The sequence below is a fragment of the Mauremys reevesii genome, linkage group 1 (genome assembly GCF_016161935.1).
Source record: "Mauremys reevesii isolate NIE-2019 linkage group 1, ASM1616193v1, whole genome shotgun sequence".
Classification (NCBI taxonomy): Eukaryota; Metazoa; Chordata; order Testudines; family Geoemydidae; genus Mauremys; species Mauremys reevesii.
Window position 1 is genome coordinate 258,853,419 of NC_052623.1, and position 23,829 is coordinate 258,877,247.

The window sequence follows — 23,829 nt, forward strand, 5'->3', positions numbered from 1 at the left end:
ATTTCAAGATACGGGTATTTAGAGATCCTAGTTTATATTTGCAAGCAGAAGTATTTATCTCAGGCCATGTCAACACTGCAATCGAAGTTGTGATTGCAGCTTGGCTAGGCATAATATAGGCCTAAATATAGCAGTGAAGATGCAGGAGCACAGGCTTCAGCATGGATTTGGAAAGTGAATCCATATTCCAGGGGACCAGGCAGTTTTGTACAGCATGCCTTCACTGCTATTTTTAGCTGTGCTAAATCAATTAAAACTAGAGCGATGATGTCTACCCAAGCTGCAAATCACATTTTTGCCTGCAGTGTATACACATCCTCAGACATGCTCGGGCACTCATACGATCAGGGAATGGATTTTAACGTCTATGTGATTTATCTGACCAATCACAGCTAATCAACATAGCTCAAAGAGTGATATTCACAGAGAATTGTTCACATCAGTCCAGAGAGAGAAAATACGCTCTGCCCTGAATAAATATGATGGAAGTTAAAGGTTAACTTTGTTGGGTACATTGTTGTGAATTATTCACTTAGTTCTACAAAATGTAAAGACTTACGAGGATGGGGTATATATATAGGGATGACAGCAACAAATTCCTAAATTTGCCAGTGTATGAATTGCAAGCTTCTATGTAATCTAATCCAAGCTAATCTCATCTATCTTCTCTTCCCCACCACCATAATATCAGAACACCGATGCCGTAGTCTTGGGATGCTATGAAGGAGCAGCCAATCTGTAGCAAGAGACTGTCTCCTGCAGGTCCCTGATTGCTGGTGGCTGGTGTGGGCTCTTCAAAGTTTGTCTCCATGGGAGGGCTGATGTGGGTTATGGTGAAACAGGACCACTGGGGCAGGCTACCAAATTCTGATGTCTATGTCGTCTGATGGCAAAATATACCTAGAGATTCCAGACCTAGTGTGTTCTTTTGGGTGGGAGGAAGTGGTGTTCTCACCTTAAATGCCAGGATGAGAATGATGCCTGGAATAGAGGCGATTCTGATCAGCCAGCGCCAGCCTATGGTCGGGTTAATCACTGATGCCAATCCAATAATTAATAAGGAACCTGCCAACCAAAAGACCTTTCAAATGGAAAGTGAGAGGTTACAATAAAGGAGACAATGGCTATTGTTTGTATATTTTAACCCCTGGTGGTCTCATTCTTGTCTCAGCAACCTTCCCTATTCACACCATAAAATACAGTAGAGATTTGACCCAGACAGTCAAGGGAGTTGAATTTTTGGAGTGAGCTGGGCCAAAGTTTTGGTGGGACTGGGCCCAGGCTGGTTTCAGTTAGCTGTGGTTAACACAGAAAGCCATGTGTGGTTATCATTCCAAATGAAACCCTTTAATCTGCTTCCCTGGTATTCATGAGCCTTTTTATTTGCTTCATTATTCGTATGAATGAGCTTTTTTTTTTTCTTATAAGAAGGTTTGTGGAAGGCAATAGTGCTATGAACACTAGTGCAAATAGTGAGCCATACGTTCCACTGATTTTTACACCAGAGGAGAATCTGGCCCAATACCTGCAAGCATGTGTGTCCTTGAAGTTCTCTTGTAGCCATTAGGACAAATGCTTTATTTACGTACACAAATAAGGTAAGCGACAACAAACAGCAAACAAATTAATAAAAGCCACAATCTGCCCCTTGAGTAACCTGGGGGTCAGGGAAAATAAATACTAAATAATGATCAAAGGATTTCTCCTGTTTATAGATCTGAGGCGAGAACAGAAACAATGGCTTAAGTGACCAAGCCAATGGCTCAAACAGAGAATAATGAAAAGCAAATACTCATTGCTGCAAGGCCATGAATAAGCCAGAGGGCAATATATGTTTGCATAGCTCTTGGTTGACAGGGGTGCTGGGGGGGGGGGGAAGGGGGCCCAGGGCCCTTTCACTTTCTGAAAGTGGACAGGCCTGCCAGGGTGGACCCTACCCCCGTCCCCTCCTCTTCCCCCAAGGCCCCATCCCCTTTCCAGGCCAGCACGGAGCCCGGCCGGGGAGGGGAGCCTGGGCAGTTACAGGAGCCACGCGTGTGGACCCTCCACCTTCCCGTAGTGAGGGGGGGGGGGCTGAGCTCCCCGCCCGGCCCAGGACAGGTGGAAGTGGAGGACCTGTGACGCCATGCCGGCTCCCCACGCGGCTCCCCCTGACCCAGCTCCAGCCAGGGGGGCTCGGAGTCCCAGCCTGGTGCAAGCAGGGAGCTGCAGCCCCTCCATCTGCCATGGGAGAAGGACCTGAGGGGTGGGGACACAGCCAGGGTCTGCTCTCAGCACCCCCTCAGCCCCCTCAGGCAGGTGGAGGGACCCAGGATCTCCACAGCTGCCCACATGGATCTTATCATGGCTGGGCTGCAGCTCCGAGGCCCCACCCCCCGGCCGGAGCCAGGTCACAGGCAGCTGTGGGGAGCCTGGGGCCCTCCAGCTGCCCTGGGCAGGAGGCCTGGGGGATGGGAACACGGCCAGGGGGGCACGGGTTCTACAGCCCCGCTCCAGCTTCTGGCGGGGTAAGGGGTGGGGCCTCCAGGGGGAGAGGAGGGGAAGTGGCTGGGCCTCAGGGGCCCTGGGGCCCTCACTTTTGGGAAGGCTCTGGCACCCCTGCTGGTTGGGCAATTGAACAAATTGTGTGTCAGGAGCTCTTTGCAGATAATTCCAGAAACCCATGGAAAAAGTGCTAAATTCACTGGACAAATCATCCACAAGAAATAATTCAACATCTTCAGATTTAATCAGCCCTTGCTAGGCAGTACAACCTGTCCCAGTGCACCTCAGTCCTAACTCGGAACAATCTATGCTGCTCCATTCCTGGCCACCCACACAGTTCCCTTAATGGAGCTAAGACCTGACCTACTGCACCTTTAGCTTTTCCAGCTCCGAGCCAATCACCCAGTCCTGGACAGAGACTGCCCATTATGCCACACTAGATGATGAGTTTTTGATGTGCATCAATTGGGGACTCACATGGGACCACCTAATGAATCTCTTATTATGACCTAAATCGGATTAGGAATTCATCTCCAAAGGTATACGGCGCATGTGCTGATTTATTTGTCCTGGGCCAGCCCCAGTCTGAGTACTGAAAATTGCTTCCAGATAGACAGAGTCCCGTCGACCGGTGTGGAGCACATTTCTGTTTCAATTTTTAGCCGCTGTATATGCTATTATCTTGAAATGAGATTGCGCGACTGACCCAGCTCCTGACTGACAGCCTGTTGGGGTGATACTGTTAGAACAGGCAACAGACGCATTTATCAACATGGCAACCAAAAGGCTGGATGTCAGCTGTCAATCAATGTCTCAATGCCATGTACAGAGCAGCCAATTATCAGAAAAGAAATTGCTTTTCTTCTGCACATCTGTGCACATGTTTAATAATGCAGTGTTCACTGTGACACACGCTGAGAATGAGATACCCTCACTGCGTGTAATACATATTCAGATATAGTGGAACACATGAAAACTGGCTAGAATTCTGCTTTCTGAGCCAGCCACAGGAAAGCTGGGACTCTGGGCTGTAATGAATTTTATCTTACCTGAGATAAGGGCAACATATACCCTCGGTATTTTGTAGGCAAGAATTCGGTTTTTATGATAAGTCTGAAAAAAAAAAATGCAGAGAGAGTGAGAATCTGCATGCAGCTGAAATGCCAGCTCAGTCAATCTTAGACTCCACTGTCAGTCAATAGAATTATAGTAGCTCTTTCACTGCTAGCAACTGAAAATTGGGTGCCGAACAAATAAATGTGCATAGCATTTGTGAGCATGACTCATTGCATACCATAGAGCCAGATCCTCAGCTGAAGTAAATGGGTGTAACTCAACTGACTTCACTGGAACTGTGTCCATTTACAGCTGATGAGGGTTTGACCCTAAGCTTGTAATTCAGTGAAGAGTCTCTGGTCCTTTGACAGAGCGTGTCCCCTCCTCCATGTCAGCAATCCTGTAATGTTACTGCCCCTGCAGCAAAGATTGCTGCCAAATATCAACCTAGTTTAACACGACATGCTGCACAAATATCTGCCCACAGGGACAAGGAGGCTATGTAATGTCAATCCAGTAGCACACTAGAGGACATAATCTCAGGATACAAGAATCTGAGTGCTGGCACTTTGCATCATGCACACCTCTAAGGGAAGGAGCTGTGGGGCTGTTTGAACTCCATGTTTAAATGCTATGCACTCTGTGTGATGTGAAGTTAAAGAAAGGCTGGTTTTGGTTAGGTATCCCAAGGGGCTTCTCTCTTCCCCTGCCTATACCCAGAGCCTGGACGTGAGTCAAAACCTTTCACATTGGATTGAAGCCGCTTTGCAATTCGTCAGTCTGTTCACTACCCGGCCAGCAGTGTCCCTGGTTGAGAATAGTGACCTCTGCAGGGCACTGTTTCTTTCCCAAGGTCCAAGTGCCCTGCAGCCTTGCACTACCAGAGAGAGCCAGTGGGAAAAGGGAGGGAGGGGGGAAATAATGACAAATTGTTTCCATGTTGCAGGGTTTGAAATGAAACAGCTTTTCCATAAAATCTTTGGTGAATTTTTTTTTTCAAAAAATTTTGAATTTTCAATATTTTTAATTTACATTTCCTTCTTTCCTTTTTTTCCCTTTTGCCACTGAGTGCAAAAAAAAGGAATAATATGTGCATGGGAAGGGGTTCTTCACGTTTTTTTCTTCCCACCATAACTTTTAGGGAAAAAAATAAAATAATTGGAGATATACCAATCTCCTAGAACTGGAAGGGACCTTGAAAGGTCATCAAGTCCAGCCCCCTGCCTTCACTAGCAGGACCAATTTTTGCCCCAGATCCCTAAGTAGCCCCCTCAAGGATTGAGCTCACAACCCTGGGTTTAGCAGGCCAATGCTCAAACCACTGAGCTATCCCTCCCTGCTTTGAAAAAGTTACAGAGTTTTATTTTTCCTTTTGCCACTCTAACTTTTCCAGAATTGAATATGTTGCAGAAAGTCCAAGTGGGAGAAAATGGAGGGAGAAAAAACCCCAAACCAAACCAAACCAAGCCGGAAAAAGTGATGGGAAAAAAACCAACATACATCATTCAGCTCTTACATTCAGTGGTGAAAAAGGATGGGGAAGGGGAAGAAGAAAACCCCAAAATCTGAAATTTAAAATTTTTGAAAATGTTTCAATTTTTGAAAAACCCAAACAAATAAGAATTTCAATTTGAAATCAAATGTTTTGCTTTATTTCAAAAATTTCTGTCAAAACAATTAAAGAAATAATCAAAAATTACATTATCCTATGAAAATTTTCATTTTTGACAAAGCTTCATGTTTTAGTGGGAAAATGGTTGGGCCAAAAAAATATTGACCAGCTCCACTTCCAACCTCTGCCTGTGAATCCAGGCTTCCAACAACAGAACACACCATAATAGGTTACCTGGACAGCTCTTGTCTTTAGCTTTTTTATTTGCATTGACTCCCATGTGTTTAATCCTTGTGGAATTCATGAGCCTTTAATCTCACTTTCCATGCTGAGATTTTCATGAAGGAAAGCACAGGGTGGGTATCTAATATCCATTTAGTGGGGAAAGACTGAAATATGTAAAGTCTCTCTCTCTCTCAGGTTTTACACCGCCTCTCATCTCCACAACATCTGAGCACCTTCCACAAAAAAAGAATAGCAACAGCAAATTCCACTGTGGATTTCATGTAATCTCTAGTACTTCTACCTTTTCCCAGTAAAAACTGTACTTGCGGTAGAGTTTTTGTTTACATTTTTAAGATTTAGTTATTTTCCCCTCTTTTTCTTCTTTTGTTGTTCTTGGTTGGTTGGGGGTTAGGAATAGAAGGGCTGTCAGTGTTGTGAATGTCAGTGTTACAGCGTAAAAGCTTTTTTCGAAGAGGAAGTACTGAAAGTGTTCGCTACAACACAGACTATGTAACATTTAACGCTGCGGTTTCCAAGTACGCACTGCATTTACATTTCAGTACAAAGGTACTATGCTCGTAAAACATTCCATTATGAAAACAGAATTGTGTTGATTTTTTTTTGTTTACTGCAAAGTAACATTTACACATTTATTACCTGTTTATTTGTCCCTTATCAAATGTGTTTGATAAGCCATGAGAGAGCCAAGATGGGTGAGACAATCTCTTTTCTTGGACCAGACTTCAGGTCTGGGCCTGAGATAGACGTGAGGAAAGCTATGGCTACATTACAGAGCTTACAGCGGCCCAGCTGTAGTGCACATGCTCTATGCCAACAGAAGAAGGCGGATCTCCCATTGACTTAATTACTCCGGCCCCCGTGAGCGGTGCTAGCTACGAGGGAGAAGCTCTCATGCTGACGTAGCACTGTCCACACCAGCACTTAGGTCAGAGTAACTTACATCAGTCATAGGGGATAGCTTATTCTCACTTAAACTGTAGTGTAGCCATAACCAAAGTCCTGAGGAAGAGCTTTGTGTAGCTCAAAAACTTGTCTCTCTCACCACCAGTAGTTAGTCCAAGAAAAGGAATTACCTCACTCACTCTCTAATATCCTGGCACTGACACAGCTACAATTACTCCACATATACCATTTGATAAGCCATTGTCATTCATTTAGTGTAAACTAGCTGCCCTGCTCTAATCTAGATTGTTTAGAACTTTGGGAATGTAACTTAAAGCTATGTTCAGAAGGGTTCCTTGAAATTCTGGTAAAGTGGATGGGGGAATTTTCCCTCATTTCCCCTTTATTCTCAGCCCTCTCAAGAAGTCCCTGGTTGACTGTCTACTCCTCATGATTGCCCCTGCCTGCCTGAGATGAAATAAACTGCTTCCACATCACTCCATGGGCTAAATACAGAGGGAAATGGGGGAAATTCTATCTCCTGATATACACAGGAGGTCAGACTTGATGATGTAATGGTCCCTTCTGGCCTTAAACTTTATGAAGCATCCAGCCTCTACTAACCCCAGGATGCTGTGGATTGAACTCGTAATCTGCAGAGCACTACAGTTTAATAGAACTGTGTTATCACTTTTAACAGACTGAGTCTAACAAAATTAGATCAATTCAAAGTGCATTCTAGTCTGGCTACCAGGGCTAACCAAGTACTATAGGTCTTTTCCTCTTTGCCCTTGAAAAAAAAGGGCACATTAGCCAGCTTGCCAGTAAGTTTTTCACTTGCTTACACTGGTTGGAAAATTTCAATGACCTCTTCTTTGGCATAAAATGAAAATTTATTTTTTCCACATACACTCCTCATGCAACCAGCTCTACTACTTACTAAATGTGACACTTAATCACATGAGACATGGGGAGACTTCAGCTGATCTCCTCCCCTTAAAAGGTGTTCTTGATTTCTATTTGCCTATTGCTTCCAGTGCTACAGTGCTCAAAGTACAATGTTACCCTTGTGCGTGGCCTGACACACCGCATCCCACCATGGCCCGGAGGAAAACGAACCAGATGTACGATGGGGAAAATGATGTCAGCAAGGAGAAATAGGCCCCCCATAAGAAAGAGATCAGCAGAATCTGGAAGGGAAAGATTAGAAAACATCCCTGTTCAGGACAGCACTTCAAACATAGGATTGAATATTTTGCGGACTTGGGGCATAAATAAAGCACAGATCAGCTGACCCCAAATGGAAATTCAAAGCATCAGGCTCTGAGATTTTGTCTACACTACAGGTTACTTCAGAGGCAGGAGTTATTAAGCTGATAGGAGCGTCATCACAACCAGCTCAGATGTAGCCCGAGAGACTCTTTAAATAAATAGAGGTGGGCCAGGGTTCCTCCTTAGTTAGCGCCACCTACAGGTCAGTTGGCCCCATTCTTCCACACTGACCTCTTGAAAGACCCTGATCCAAGAGCAGGCTTTCGAAGGGCTTTAGATCATGCTCAAGGGGAAGTGAAAGGGAGCAAGGATCCATAAACCTTTGAATGCTTCTGAACCCTTCCAACAACCATCCACAGTGCAAATACTATATTCTCTGTCACAAGCGCTCATTGTCATATAGTCTGGCTGCCCATCGCGAGAAACACAAGGGCTCTGCTTTCAGAACCAATTCTAACACTGAGATGTGGAGTGCTTAGGAATAGGATAGTATCCCTTTAAATAGTTTGCGAGCCATCTAATGGCGCCCACCATGTTCTGCGATTACCTTTCAGAGGCTTACCTGTAGGAACCCATGTTTGAAAATGTCCTAAATTCTCAGCCCAGCCCTGCCATTGTTTCACTGTGCAGCCCTGGACAAGTGTGTGAGTAAAGGGGGATATCAACAACAATAGCCCCCTCACAAAGATTGATTCGGTGATGTGGTTAAAGGTGTAACATCTGTGTCAGTGCTAACCTTGTTGTTATTATGTTCTGCCATCGGGCCTGGCTCTGTTGTTAAAAGCAACTCAAATGGAATGCTCCAGAACTTTCACTCACCTTCCAGCGGCCATATCTGTCAGCTAAGAGTCCAAAGAGTATACTGAATATCATATAGCCAAAAAACACCATCTAAGAGGGATTAAAACATTGCCTTGGTTAATCAGCAAGGGTTTTTCCACACCTTGTACCTATTATGTGACACTGCTCTTAAATGCATGGTTGAACTTAATACACCTGAAACCGAGGGATTATAACTGTGACTTGAGCCATGTACATGGTCAGGTTTCCCCATTCACAGCTTGCCCAAGCTGTCTTAATCCAGAGCTGTAGCATCCTCTTCTATTTCAGTCCTGGGACTGATACTTCGGATAAACTACGACAAATCTTTAAGAGGGAGAGGATGGTCTTGTGATGAAGGCACTGAACTCAGAAGATCTGGATTCTAACCTTGACTGTGCCACATGCTTGTTGTGTGACTTTGGGCTATTCAGTTATTCTTTTTGCCTCAGTTTCCACAGTTGTAAAATGATGATAACATGTCCCTCCCTCAAAGGGCTGTTGGGAGATTAAATTCATTAACATCTGTGATGGGTTCAGATACTGCCCTGTGGAAGAGTCTATAAATAACTAAAATTAGTATATATTAGGCGACAATTTTCTGAGTACTCATATGTCCCTTTTCTCCATAGCATGAGCATCTTGTCCCTTTTCCCCATAGCATCTGAGCATCTTCTGGTCTGGTCAAATGTGCATTTAAACTAAACCAAACAGCTCCTTCCCCTGGCAATGTTAACAGAGTACAAGCTTAAGGGGTTATAAATGCCACATACCGTTGTTACTAAAGCCACCTGCCAGTCATTAAGTTGCCACTCACAACGGATGAGTGGAGAAACAACAGCTATTAGCATGATCTCCATGGCTTCGACCACCTTCAAGAACAAACATGCACATTAGCAAAGTCTGGTTCCAGTGTCAGTACAGTGAACAATTCCTTTGCATATTGGGGAAAAAAATCCCAGTCGCACTAGGGTGACCAAAAGTCAGACCATCTATTTGGAACAATACACGTACTCTTTCCAGAACCAACCTGGAGTATTCTGCAGGCAGAGACAAAGGAACCATGGAACTGGCATCTCCCTCAGCCCCTGATATGGAGTATACACAGTACCTCTGCAATGTACCTCCCTCCCACATCGGTTGGAATCTCAGTCCTTCAAAGAACAGTTACTGTGGTAGGGGACTCAGAGAATATAACCATTTACAAGGCCTGCTGGAGAACCCAGTCTTTGTCTTGACTAGAAAGTTGTGAACTCTTGGAAACATGGTGGGAGGGGTTCAGAGGGAAGCGTCTCAATTTATTTTTAAGAGAGCTGGAGACTGACAGGGTCCTCTGTCCCTGCCCATGTGTATTGGTGGAGGCTGCTTTGTCCTTCAGACTCTTGAAAAATCAAGCTGCTTCTCTCAGTGTCTAACTCTGAATTTAAGAGTTTTAACTTGAGGCACCCACTTTTGAAAATATTGGCTGGGAAGTGCAATTGTACTATGTTGGTTTAATGCGTGTGACCATGTCGCCCACTAGTGGCTGGCAACAGCAAAGATAAGAGCCTGCTATTTACTCATAGCTAACGGAGTCACTCTTTTAGCTCAAATTATAACACTTTGGGTGCAGTCACTCTCAGGTCTGAGCCCAGGTGACGACTGTGGTGTTTCCGTGTTTTTCAGGATGGCTTGTTACACAAAGAAGAAAGGAAAGGGAACCAAGAATGATAAATGCTGACCCATGTACACCCATGCAACCCCCGTTAAGTCAATGGTGTGTGATAGGTGAGGTGAGAAGTGAGCCTAGAATCTATGAATTCTGCTTCACATTAATATGGAGACTGTAATCGGATTTTTAGGCTCAAGTTAGTAGACAATGAAAACCTACACCAGTACTGCCCATGATCAGGAAAAGCGCTATATGAAACCGCCCAAACCCGATGGTTTCCACAGCCTCTTCCACTGTAAATGTCTTCTGCTCTAAACATCAAAGAGAAAGAGAGTGTTAGAACTGCGATCACCCCTAAGTACGTTCCTTGCAAAACAGAACCACTTTTTGTTATTGTGTAATGGCAGGAAAGCTGTTGGAAACTCCATCTGTGCCCAAGATGTTATTTCAACTAAGCAGCACTAGAGCCCCTAGAAGCTGGGCATTTTAGAGATTCAACAAAATAAGAGAGAGAGATAAAATCGGGAGATGATGGGTAACTAGTGATGATATAGAACGTGCATGGAAGGAAGGAAGAGGTCTATCATCCAGTGCTTTTCATATAGTATTCTGAGCTATTGTATGTGTTGCATAGACCAAGGAAGAATTAATGGTTTAGGGTTAGAGAACTGTACTGGGATGCTGGAGCCCTGGGCTCATTTCCCATCTCTACCACAGATTTCTGGTGTGACCGTGGGCAAGTCACTTACTGTCTGTGGGCCTCTGTTTCCCAGCTGTAATAGCTGGGATAATAGTACTTTCCCCAGCACAGTTGGCATTTCAGAATGGGAGGAAGGCCAGAGCTCACTGCAGCCCAGTAATCCTTGTTATTTTAACGGCCCCAGATGACAGTTACAAGCCGGCTGCTCTAACCTGTGCTGTAGGTCAGGTCAGCTGCTGAAGAGCTTAGTGCCAACTTTACTTTTCCATCTTCAGCATAAGCATGGCACAGCTGAGGAGTGGGTCCAAGCTTTCCTTGCATAAATTGCTTTAAAATAAGCTTAATAGAAAGTGCTAAAATCTACCTTTAAACTATATTAGGGTAAAATTCTCTTGCTTAGTTGCTATCACAGAGTAGCATCCAGAGGGCTGGCTATTTATCCCAGCAGACACTTGCTCATCACGTATGCAAGTGGTAGGGTTCTATGTGGGTGAAGTCCAGGACGGGCTGGGGAAGCCACCCCCAACCCCAACCCAGACTGCCACACCTTACAGAGAGGTGACAAGCACCACCCTCAGTCCAGCTTATGTGAACCAACCTTTCTTGGGTTCTTGCCTCTCAGTGCCTATTTCCTCCAGGCCAATGGCATTTGATACTTCTTTTTGCTGGGCGGCCATCTTCAGCTCTCGTCGGGTTCCCAAAGATGACAATGGAGATTTCTTTGATTTCACTTTCCAACCTACAAGATAGTCACAACCCTGTCTTAATAATGAGCCATCAAGCAATTTCTAATGCAAGACTGGTGGAAGTGAGGGCAGTTTAAACTCTCTTAGCGTCAGAGAATGTTAATAGGAAATGTTAAGGGTTCCCACCTCCCTCCTCTTGGTGTGTGTTTAGATTAAAAATGAGAAGGGCTGTCACAGGACAATTGATTCAAATTGGCAAAGGTCAGTCACCATCCTGGTCTATCCATGAAAAGTCCAATGAAGCTACTAAAACATGTTGGCTAACACTCATATACCTTCGTGGGGTATTGTGGAGGCTTTTTAATCAACATTTATAAAGAGATTTGAGATCCTCAAGTGAAAGGTGCTGTATGAGCAGAAGTCATTGTCTGCAGGGTGCTTAGCATGCTGTGGGTTTGTGTTCACTCAAGGAAAAGAAGGCAAGGAAGGAATCAGGTAACCTAAATGGGAGACTGTATGAATGTTGACTTTCCAACATTTTCCTTAGAGTAGTAATAGCCTCTCTCTTCACAGAGAGACGGAGTGTGCTTGCACCAAAATCTAAATGCTTCACTGAATCAGGTTGATTTCACCAGAACTTTGTTTTGGAAGAAAACTGGAAAAAAGTTCCAATAACATTTAAACAACCTGTTTTCACGTTTTTGTAATGGAACATTTATATTTTTCATTACAAAAGGACTTTTCATTTGAATTTTGTATTATAGTATATGTTATGATGCATACAAAACATTTAAAGTGTCAAAAACTGACTTGAAAACAAAAAACAAAATGTTTCAGAATTTTCCTTCATGGAGAATTTTGAAATTTTCTGGTTTTGCTCTGCTGCAGAACAAAGCCCAATTTAGAAAGCACCAAATCCTTCACAAAGTGAAATTTCCCTCCTCTGCACAGTTCTGCTACTCACTCTTCGCCACAGGGCTGGTTCTAGGGGAGGGTAAAAAGGGCAGTTGCCTTAGGCGCCAACTTCCAGAGGATGCTGTGCCACTGTGATGCTCAGGTGTTTTGGGGGTTTTTTTCTTGGCTGTTTGGAAGAGGAGTGGGGATGCAACAAAAACATTTTCCACCCTGGCTGGCAAAAGAGCCACCTCCTGCTTAGGGGAGACTCTCGCGTGACACAAATGAGAGCACAGCTCCAGACGAAGTCCCAGTAGGGGCAGGTTCCTCATTACATACATGCACTGAGAATGTAGGAAAGAGGGTTGTGCTGTTGTGTGGGACTCCTTTGACTTGGAATTCTGCCTGCTTTTCCTGTTTCCTCAGAAACAGATACACATTGGGTTTCACTTGAGGTACCAGCAGTGCTGGGGAAAGGACCAGACGGACAACATTAGGGATTGCCATCCTCTTTCTCTGCACGCAATGGGGATTAACATGGGCAGCAGCCAATGCAAGCTACCTTAACACTGTCCCCCTCCAGCCACCAGCGGCACCCTTGACCTTGCACTGAAAGGACTTCTTGGGGGTGAAGACAGCTGTTGAGGCTGGGATTTGCAAAGATGCCTAAGGGAGTTAGGCCTTAAATCTTCCTTGTGTCTGTAAAAAGGGGACAATGCCTACCTCACAGGAATGTTGTGGGGATTACTTCCCACTGGCTAAGCTCTTTTAAAGACATAATGAGCTCTCGAATTGCTAATCATTATTATATCATGCTTTGAAATTAAGCCCAGCAGGTTGGAACACTCTGCACACATATCAAAGGGGATCGCGCATCTGTGCTCTTAAGCACTCTTTCTTAAGCCCTTCATACGCTGCCTGAGAACAACACTGCCAGTGTATTCTGTGCAACCTAAACCCCCATTATATAACCAGCAAAACACTGCCCGTTGTTGATGTCGCTCCTCAATGACAATAACAGCAGGAGGTTCTTTTACCCAGCTTCCTCAAACAGTTTTAACCCCCAGCTCACATTCTGCTGTCTCAGGGGTAGGGAAACAGATCCAAAAGGTCTGGATTGTAACGGAGGCAATCACAGATCTCCTCTGCTGGCTGGGGAGTTAAAGCTTGGTGTGTTCACTAACGCTGCCGGGCTGTGAGCTCACCTGCATTTGGGATGTGGGTCCACCTCCTAGTGAAGTCAATGGAAGGCTCTCTTTTTTACATCAGTGGGAGTTCGGTTGGGCCCCTGGAGGGCGACACTCAGTCACCCTCAAACACATTCCACTTCCAGGCGCAGGACCAACGTGCTGTTTCCCATCCCAGTAGGCCTAGCAAGGGGGGAGAGGCAACGGAGGAGAGAAATGTTGACAGAGAGGGTTGAACACGGAAGGCAAAAATAGATAGAGCCCAAAAGGCCAAATCAGAAAAGAAAATAGTTTGAAGAGAGTCAGACAGAGAGTTCGAGATAAAAAATGATGTAAAATGTCAACATTGGGAAACACAAACACTGAACAAAGACTGAATTCTGGAAACATTCAAAATTAGGTCAACACTTTACACTGAGGTGTATTTTGAAAGGGTTAATAATCGATTAATAGATGTTTTAGATTACAGAATCTTTGTTATAGATTGTTACAGAGTCCAACGGGTCAATAGGCAGCTTATTGTATAGTTTATAACATCTCCCTTTGAGGTGTTTATAACTGTCCACAACATGTTACTCATACCTGTAATATGCTTATACCGTCGATTCCCAATTCTTAACCATTTATAAGTGGAAACAATATAAATTGTGACTAAACTGGATTATCTAGACGAGCCCTTGGAAAGAGAACAGTGCTTCGTGCCAGGTTTGAATTGTCTTCTTCACAACTATAAAGGCTAGAGACTTATCCTAAACAACTCTGTCAATACTTCCTGCCCTAATCTTGCTGTGCCCTGCTGAAAAGCTGCTGTATGCCAAACCAGAGCTGGCTTTGATGCAGTGAAGTGATAATTATTATTACAGTGTTTGTGGTGGAGGGTCGGGGTTGGAAGGCAGCTAACTAGAGCAGATGAAAGGAGAGAGAGATGGGAGGTCTCTTAACTGGTAAGGGCCCGATCCAAAGCCTGCAGAAGTGAAAGGAAAATCAGAGACGGGTGAGGTAATATTGTTTACTAGACCAACTTCTGCTGGTGAGAGAGACAAGCTTTGGAGCTACACCGAGCTGTGCCTTAGGGCTGGGAAACGTACTCCCAGTGAGGCGTGGCGCGCCTTTCCCAGATCTGCAGAAGAGTTCCATGCACTTCGAAAGCTTCTCTCTCACCAGCAGAAGTTGGTCCAATAAACAAGATTATCTCGCCCACCTCACCTGTCTAATATTCTGGGACCGACATGGCTACATCCCCACTGCATATGCTGATTCAGACAGTTTGATAGTGAGGTGCCCACCAGGACCCTAAATCGAGGGTAGCGCAGAGAAAGCATTTGGCAAATCAATGTTAACAGAAGGCTCAACCTTGTTTTAGTCACTCGCTAGTGCTCCCACACTGGCTGCATGCTTCACAGATAAATATGCTGACAGATAAATACACTGATAGATCCTTCACAGTGCCACTGTGGCGGTCATGAGAAAAAGCCCCCGGCCTCACATCTACAAAGAAGCAGCAGCACAGAAACATGCCCTGTATGTTCATCTCTCTCTCCATATGGTGTCTTGTGCTGGATGCATCATGAAAGACACTATATACTGCAAATGTCTATAGTACTACGTGCCTTACAACAGCTTTTATGTCTAGAGCAGTGGTTCCCAAACTTGGGATGCCGCTTGTGTCAGAAAAGCCCCTGGCAGGCCGAGCTGGTTTGTTTACCTGCCGGGTCCGCAGGTCTGGCCGATCACAGCTCCCACTGGCCGTGGTTCACTGCTCCAGGCCAATGGGAGCTGCTGGAAAGGGTGGCCAGCACATCCCTCGGCCCGTGCCACTTCCAGCAGCCCCCATTGGCCAGGAGCCGCAATCAGCTGGACCTGCAGATGGGGCAAGTAAACAAACTGGCCCGGCCCGCCAGGGGCTTTCCCTGCACAAGTGGTGTCCCAAGTTTGGGAAACACTGGTCTAAAGGAATGGGTGAGCTGAGTGTGAAATCTTTATCCATATGTGAATACTTCCAAGAAATCTTCCTATACCTCTTACTAATAGTGCAGGCTTTCTTGCCCCAAACATTTCCACACTTTTTTGCCCTGGTACAAGAGCTAGAGTCTTCTGTCCTTCCTGAGGCTGTCACAAGGGTTAATTGATTAATAATTGTAAGTCACTTTGAAACCATTAAGTGCTGTATAAGTGATACATTAATAACCACAACAATGCACTAGCTAAAGGGAGCAGCCTGAGTGATAAGTTCCGTGGTACAGAGATAACACAGAAAGATTAAATGACCCACAACGAGAACCCTGGCAGGCTTTCTCAGCAGTGGAGCTAGGGGCATAGGTGGCAGGTATAGGAAATACATCGCTGCTCACCAGGCCTTTGGATAAGTTAGTCTCCATCATAGAAAAACACACAACTCTGATGTACAAACATTCAAACAACCCCACCACACCTAGACAGGACTTGTTTTTGATCATTGAGTGAAAGTTTCTTACCTTGGAAAGATCTCAAACTTGGGGAAATGTCTCTTTCCTTGTTTACAGTTTTAAATAGTCCGCTCTTTTCATTTTATTGCACGAGTTGCATTGCTGCTTTTGGGGCCAGCTTCCATAAATTACTTTTCTTCCTAGCCAGAGGTACACACTTCCCCCTTTAAATCTTTCAGCTCTGGCTTGTCTGGGTTTTAAATGAAGGGCTTCAAAACTTCCTCATTCCTTTCCAAAATAAGTTGCTGCATTTACCGTATCTTAATAGGTCAATTCACTCTGAGCCTCCAGGAAATGTTTTTAAGGAATTGACACTAAAATATGCAGGTTAATGTCCTTAAGCGACGCCTCCTCCATGACAACATTTCACCTGTCCCCTCTTAAAAGGGCAACACCAACCCATAATTTCATAGCATCTAACACCAGAAGAGATCATTAGATCATCTAATCTGACTACCTGCATATCACAGGCCATTACATTTCACACAGTTACCCCTATATTGAGCTTAATAATTTGGGTTAGATTAAAGCAAATTTAACTCCTCAGGAAACTAAACTGTTGTGTTCCACAGACAGAGAACAGGAGAGACCAAGGTGTCACCTATGCCCAAGGTCCCTGCAGTGGCAGGGAATTGATTTGGTGAGATCTGCCCAGATGATCCCAGCAGGCAAACCAGATGAAGGTCTGGTCCCTGCAGTGGCAGGGAATTGATTTGGTGAGATCTGCCCAGATGATCCCAGCAGGCAAACCAGGCCCCATGCTACAGAAGATGATGAAAACTCCCAAGGTTCCTGCCAGTTGCCCTGGGAGAAAATTCCTTGCTGATCCTGAAAATGGCAATCAGTTTGACCCTGAGCACGTGAACAAGGCGCACCAGCCAGGTATAGAGAAAAAGGCCTCCATATACCACCTCAGAGCACTGATCTATCCCGCCTGTTGTCCTGTCTCCTCCTCTGGCCAATCCCTGATGCGTCAGAGGAAGACAAAAAAAAAAATCCCAACCCAACCTAACTCCCTTCCCACGCCCCCACCCCCTGCCCCAGCCTACTTCTGTGCAATTGTTCATCGGGGGGGGAAATTCTTCCTGACCCTGCAGGTGACCAACTAAAGCCCTGCATGAGATGTGATTATAGTCATCATCACAATGCAAAGCTGCAAGTGGCATGAGCATGTTGTGGGTAATGCAGTGCTTCCTGGTCTCTCCAATGAAGGAAGGGAATGAATGGGAAAAGTCATAGAGATTTACAGACTCACCTCAAATGCTGACAAACAGAAACTGATGGGAAGACAGCCTTTGTTAAAAGAGAGAGGCCCTTAACATAATGATTGGGAGTGTGAGATTCCAAATGGGCTCTTCTGATGCTGGCATGATGGCCTGAAGTCTATTCCCATATATTTCCAGTTTAATACCAGCACTATGTTTCACAATAAGGACTTATGAGTTTTCTTTAGGTACCATCTTCTCCCAACTTTCCCCAACAAGAGTAACTAAACACGGAATGAAATAGAGAACCCCTGACACCCTGTTAAAGATTAACACAGAATGGTAGCCCTTTCAAAAGTTATTTATTATTATTATTATTAAAGTAGTGCCTAGAGACCCCAGCCAAGATCAGAGCCCCAGTGTGCTAGGACAGAGCTCTTGAAGAGCTTACAATAAAAAATAGACAAGACAAACCAAGGGTAGGAGAAAGAAGTATTGTTATTCCCATTTTACAGGTTGAAAACTGATGCATAGAGCAATTAAGTGACTTGCCCAGGGACATACAGTGGGAGGTAGCCATGGGGCTCGAACCCACATCGCCTGAGTCCCCATCCAGTGCCTTAGCCACAAAATAAAATAAGAGGAAATTACCAAAATAAGGAACAAGCAAAATAAGTGAGGGCACACTATGCCAGGCAAATGGGGAGGCATTTGGTAAGAGTGCTGCAGATCAGGATTTCTGCTCCTTACAGTTGTCAGTGACTGAATGGGAGCGCAACTGACACATGATAATGTCAGAGGCACAGGTCCAGAAGATGGTGGAAAGGCAGCTATGTCTGAGGAAGTAGATGGTAACACTTTTTTACACAGGACGTAATCAGACTGTAGGGTTCCTTGCCATTAGAAGGACACTGAACTAAGGGAATAGCTTCATCAATATTAAAGCCAGTCAGGACCTTTATGGACTCTTAGTCTGCCCTCCTGGTTAATGCAGGCCACAGAATTTCACTCAGGGATTCCTGCAGCGTCTAGCACAACAACTTGTGGTTGAATAAGAACATCTATTTTAGAAAGACGGCTGAGCTTGGTTGAAAGAGTCCAACTGATGGAGAATGCACCTCATCCCTGAGTGTGCTTGTCCAAATAGTAACCATTACCACTTGTGTCTAATTTCCAGCTGAATTTTTTTTTTAAACTTCAGTTCCCAGTCATTGGATCCTGTTACATTTTTAACCCATTATCCAGTATCATTTCTTTATGTAAGTACTTGTGGGCTGTGGTCAAGTCACTGACAGCTGTGGCAATTTTCCAGGGATGAAAGTAACTTACAGGACTTACCGGTACTGCCGGAGTCCTGAGGGGGGCGTGGCCTCATCCGGACGAGGCGGGGCCTCGCAAGATTTAAAGGCCCTGGGGAACCAGCTGTGGCTGGGAGACCCAGAGACGTTAAATCAACCAGGGGCTCCCAGCTGCAGAGGTGGCTGGGAGCCCCCTGGGGCTCAGGGGCAAATTAAAGGGACCGGGGCTCTGGCCACCAGGGGGAACCGGAGCTTTGCAGGGCTGGGGCAGGGATTTAAAGGGCCCAGAGCTCCTGCCACTGAGGGAAGCCCAGAGCCCTTTAAATCCTGGCCCCAGCCCGGCCGCCAGAGCCGTGGCCGGGATTCAAAGGGCTCTGGGCTGCCCTCAGCCACGGGGAGCTCTGAGCCCTTTAAATCCCAGCTGCGGCAGGGATTCAAAGGGCTCTGGGCTGCAGGCAGCGGCGGGGAGCTCTGAGCCCTTTAAATCTCAGCCGTGGCCGGGATTTAAAGGGCTCCGGGCTGCCCGCAGCCACGGGCAGCCCAGAGCCCTTTCAATCCCCACCATGGAAGTCCATGCTGTCCAGCATGGCGTACTGGCTCTTGCCAGTACGCTGTACTGGACTGGACCGGCTTACTTTCACCTCTGACTGTATGTATGTGTATGTGTATGAATGTGTCACAAACAATGCAGCTGCAGCCTGCCACCGACCAGCAGCAACCCCAGCAACCGGCCACTGTGGGCTGCTGCCTGCAGAGAGCCAGCAGGTGCCGCTGGGCTGGGTCTGCCAAGGAATAACCAAGGCAAAAACCACAGCCAGCCAGCCAGCCAGGGAGGGAGCCCAGGGGCGGGAGGGGAGGAGGAGATGGGAAATCAGGGGTGAATGAAGGATAACTGGAATAGCCTTCATGAAATATACAAGATATTTAGAAAAAGTTTTGTCAATTTCAGCCTCTGCACTCTGCAGGCAGGACAAAACAAAAAGAGATCTGAGATTGCACCCGATATCCTAAGGACATTTCAGGTGTTTAAACCAATATATAAAGAGGACGGACTGGAATGAAAACTACTATTTCTTTCAAAGGAGGCACAATAATTTCCCTGAATATTCAGTTTTCCCCTCCAATCCCTTTGTGTTTTTGTCTATGGGGGCTATTTGCTTTCCCTGTGAATCTTTAGTTGCTTTGGCAAAATTACTTTGCCCAGAATAAACCCTAATCATCATGACACATCTTTCCACCATGTTCTCCATGTTTTTTGTGTTGTTGTTTTTTAAACAGTAACATTTCAAAGAGGATCTGCAAGCAGTTTGGACATCACAGCCATGAGCCTCTGCTGGGGAGGGAATGGGATAGATTTGAACTTGGAAATGGTTCCTGATTTTGATTGTGTTTAGGAGATCCCTCATCCCAGGGACAGAAAAGAACTGCCCCTGCCATGGTCACACACAACCAACAACAACTGGGAGTGAAATTAACAAGGATGCCAGAAACGGCTCCTAACTCTGGGCACTGAACCGCACAGGGAACAGCTGAGTTTAAACTATTCTTTTGCAGGCAGCAGCAGCAGGCATCTCAGCCAGTGTCCCTACTGCAAGCTAGAGCCTAGAGGAGAACCCCTGCTGGGGGTGGGGAAGGGGGAGGAATACAGAGCCTTGTCTGCAGCCTGGCTGGAGGAGGGGGAGGGAGGAGCCGAGAAACCAATGTGACTGAGTTTTCCCCTTCCACCTGCTTTTATTAGCTCTGGATTTAAGCTGTGCAGCCAAGTGTTTGTATTTGTTGTGTATATTAGTATTGGAGAAATCCCCTCATCCCGGGGGCAGAAAAGGACTGCCCCTGCTATGGTCAAACACACCCTCCCCTCGACTCCCTCCCCGCAGTTACTGTGAGTGAAATTAACAAGGATGCCAGAAACCTAGCCCTGGGGGCTGAACCATCAGGAAAAGGCTGAGTTTAAACTATTCTTATGCAGGGACAGGGGTGGCTCTAGACATTTTGCCGCCCCAAGCATGGCAGCATGCCATGGGGGGCGCTCTGCCGGTCGCCGGTTCCGCGGCTCCGGTGGACCTCCCGCAGGATTGCCTGTGGAGGGTCCGCTGGTCCCGTGGCTCCACCAAAGCCGCGGGACCAGCGGACCCTCCGCAGGCATGCCGCCGAAGGCTGCCTGCCTGCCGCCCTCCCAGCGACCGGCAGAGTGTCCCCCGCGGTATGCCGCCCCAAGCACGTGCTTGGCGTGCTGGGGCCTGGAGCCACCACTGTGCAGGGAGCAGGCTTCTCTCTCCCTCCCTCCGTCAGTCTCCTTTTCTTACCGGTCCTCCGTACCGGCCCGTACCAGCTTACTTTCACCTCTGCAATTTACTGAAACATTCTTGGGTGACGTCATTGAATTAAGTTCAAGTGTTTTAGGGGTCCATTGTCTTAAATGAATGGTGTATGTATTATTGTGGGCTGGGATTGTAAGTAACCTTGGGGGTGGGAGGGTGGAGGGGCTGTGAGACCCGGGACTCAAATGACATAATTGAACAATGTGCCAGACAAGAATAGACTTTGGAAGCAAAAGTGTTAACTGATTTTCCTTGGGACTATCTAGAAGAAGATGAATACAAAATTCCCCACCTCTGGTTGTGCAACCCCCCCCCCCCCCGACCTTTTGAAGCTACATCTTTAGGAGCGGGCCACTGTCTGCTGATCACCCATTACACGAGGCCAAGATCAAAGGCCCAGGCTGCATGAAGGAAAGTCTGAACTATCCATGGGGGTGGGGGGTGTTCTGATTCTGAGACAGTTATGAATGTGTAACCACAGGGAAAACCCAGTGTAAGTTTTGAAAGGCTGACACCAGAGCCCGAGCATGAAGTGGGGGGCTGACCTCTGGTGAGATTTTTTAGCATGCATGTAGATTGTTAATATGTTTTTTTTTCTATAATGGTTTCACCTTATGAATACATGTGCTTGCTTAGAAAGAGTTGTGTGGTAACTTGTAACTGTTGGCAATTACACTGTTCAAAACTTTGGTGAGAGAGCACTGACACTGGTCTGGCTTGCTGGGGATATCACAGTGTAGGCAGGGAACTCTGCAGCCTGAAAACCCCTGGTCAGGAGGGAAATGTGGGTTGCTCCCAAGAGAGGTGAAGGCTGAGGAGCCAGGACACTAGGGCGGGTGCCTTGAGGAACTACAGAAGGGGAATATAGGTGCAGTTGCCCTGAACTGTGACAAGCACCTATTAACTGTCTCTGCAATAGCTAAATAGACTAAACTCCTTAAGTCTCTCATTGTAAGGCATGTTTTTCAGACCTTGCATCTTTCCTGTGCCTCTTCTGTTAATACTCCTCGTTTTATTAACATCCCTGTTTAAAATGTGAACACCAGAACTGAACACAGTGCTACAGTAGTAGTCTTACCAAAGCATTTTAACCACATGCTGCATGGTCTCTGCGGGTCAGGAAGGAATTTTCTCCAGCCCAGCATATAACATTCCATAGCATTATTTTACATCCTCCTTTTAAATGTCCTGCATTGGCCCATGCTGAACTAGATGGCGCAGTAGTAGGATTTGGTGTGCCAGATCCATGATCCTATACCCACTTTGTAGACTGGTTTCAGCAAAATTGAAACGCTTCACATAAAATCATAGCATTTTGTAGAAATTTCACAATGCCAACTTCCCCGTGTTAATGTGAACAATACTGGCCACTGGTCTGTGAAATTCCCAACCAGTAGAGACTTGTAATTTTAGGCTCAGAGATCCAATGTTCAGTCTCTACCAATGATACATCCAGGAGAATCATGACAAATAATGTTCTATTGGAGGACTGAACTTTTGTGGATCTCTAATGCATGGGATGAGCTTTCCTGACCAGTGAGAGTGTATACCTTCACTAACATGGTTGACTTTGTTCCCCTCTAGTGGCTAGGCTATGTAGAGAGATTTGTGGGTCTAAACTGCCTCCAAACTAATATAGCTAATTCTTTAGCTCAAGTAGTAGAGGCTTGTGCATTTAGATCCAGAGCTCTCCACTGATGACCCACTTGGCAGCATGTTTATATAAATATATGTGAAGGAATTCAGAGACATTGTGCATTATTATTATTATTATTCAGCTGCCCAGAGAAACTGGGAATAAACTGGCTAATAGAATGTGTGCATGGGGGTGGGGAGGAGTAGATGAAGCAGCAGTGCTGCCTATTAGTATTTAGAATGAAGTGGGGCCAGCTCACGTCCAATGAGACACATGGATGTCACTTCCTGGGAACTTCAGCCATCCAAGAAATAGAGGTGCAAACACACACACAAAATTCTAGTGGGGCAGAGTGAGCAGGAATAAAAATGCATGAATCCTGCAGCTGCACTGAGATGGATATCAACAGGATACACAGCTGGAAGGTATTAAATACGATGGTGATGAGGGCAATATAAGAGTGGGTACACAATAGTGCAATTATAATAACCTGGTGAGAGACACATTCCTCTCATCCCTGGCCCCGGTAATGCCTATGTCAGGCAGAAGGGGGAAGATGCATCTGGCTCGGCACTTGTACGTAAACAAGAATGGAAATGCAAAACAATGAAGATTTTGCATCAAGCGAATGAAAATAATACACCTCAATGCCTTTGTTGAACTGGGCAGCTGCCTTAAAGACTGAACAAATTAAAGCCAGTGATGTGCATGAGTGCGTCAGTGATGCAAGAATGAACACTTGGATGGCAGTGGTCTGGATGGCTACGGGCTCATCCATTAAGGTAATCAAGGCTTCAGTATAACAAACCGGTGTTAAGGAATGTGGTAACAAAAAGGGGCACTGTGTCAGAGCGTGGTCTGCATCATGCCACGCTGTCTGAGTGTACTCTGGAAAGAGAAGATGGGGAGGTTAGCAATGATGTGTCAGCCACAAGGCTTTTTTCAGCCATGGAAAGGAACAAGGGCAACTGGCAGCCTGTGGTTCCCAGTGGAATTGTTGAAAGTATTTTCTAGCATTGGTTTTTTAAAGTGGTTTTTCCAAGCTGGGGGGTGCTAGATTGCCAACGTTCCAGCCTGTTTCCCCACATGAGAGGTACAGTATGAGCAGCAGCACATCCAGATTTGCCATCAATGTGTTTTCATTTCGTGCTAGCGGGATCACTTCTTGGGAGGAAAGAGGTTTTAACTGCCTCAGCTTTGGGATGCTAATTTGAACCAGACTTCCTGAGGCTTGGCATTTCCTCTGCTCTGTGTGGATCTCAGGAAATGTGCGCTGCAGTATTGACAGGAGATAACAACAGTTACCATGGAAAATGTCATGAGGTGCTGAGGGTTTTTTTTGTTTTTTTTGTTAACCACCTCATGATATTGTGCAGCTCATATCACCTCGCTATCTCAAACAAACACCATCCAAA

General features: G+C 45.8%; 1 protein-coding gene across 1 annotated transcript in view; it reads right to left on the reverse strand.

Annotated features, from left to right (window-relative positions):
- SVOPL (SVOP like) overlaps positions 1–16,057 on the reverse strand; it is a 28,802-nt gene extending 12,745 nt beyond the window's left edge. Inside the window, exons 1-8 of the mRNA XM_039513048.1 lie at positions 15,964–16,057; positions 11,321–11,461; positions 10,242–10,333; positions 9,145–9,243; positions 8,372–8,443; positions 7,346–7,470; positions 3,534–3,597; positions 956–1,081 (exon numbers count right to left, since the gene is read on the reverse strand). Of these exons, the coding sequence (XP_039368982.1) occupies positions 956–1,081; positions 3,534–3,597; positions 7,346–7,470; positions 8,372–8,443; positions 9,145–9,243; positions 10,242–10,333; positions 11,321–11,399 (657 nt within the window). The 5' untranslated portion in view covers positions 11,400–11,461; positions 15,964–16,057. The remainder of the gene's footprint in view (positions 1–955; positions 1,082–3,533; positions 3,598–7,345; positions 7,471–8,371; positions 8,444–9,144; positions 9,244–10,241; positions 10,334–11,320; positions 11,462–15,963) is intronic.
- Positions 16,058–23,829: the final 7,772 nt, after the last annotated feature.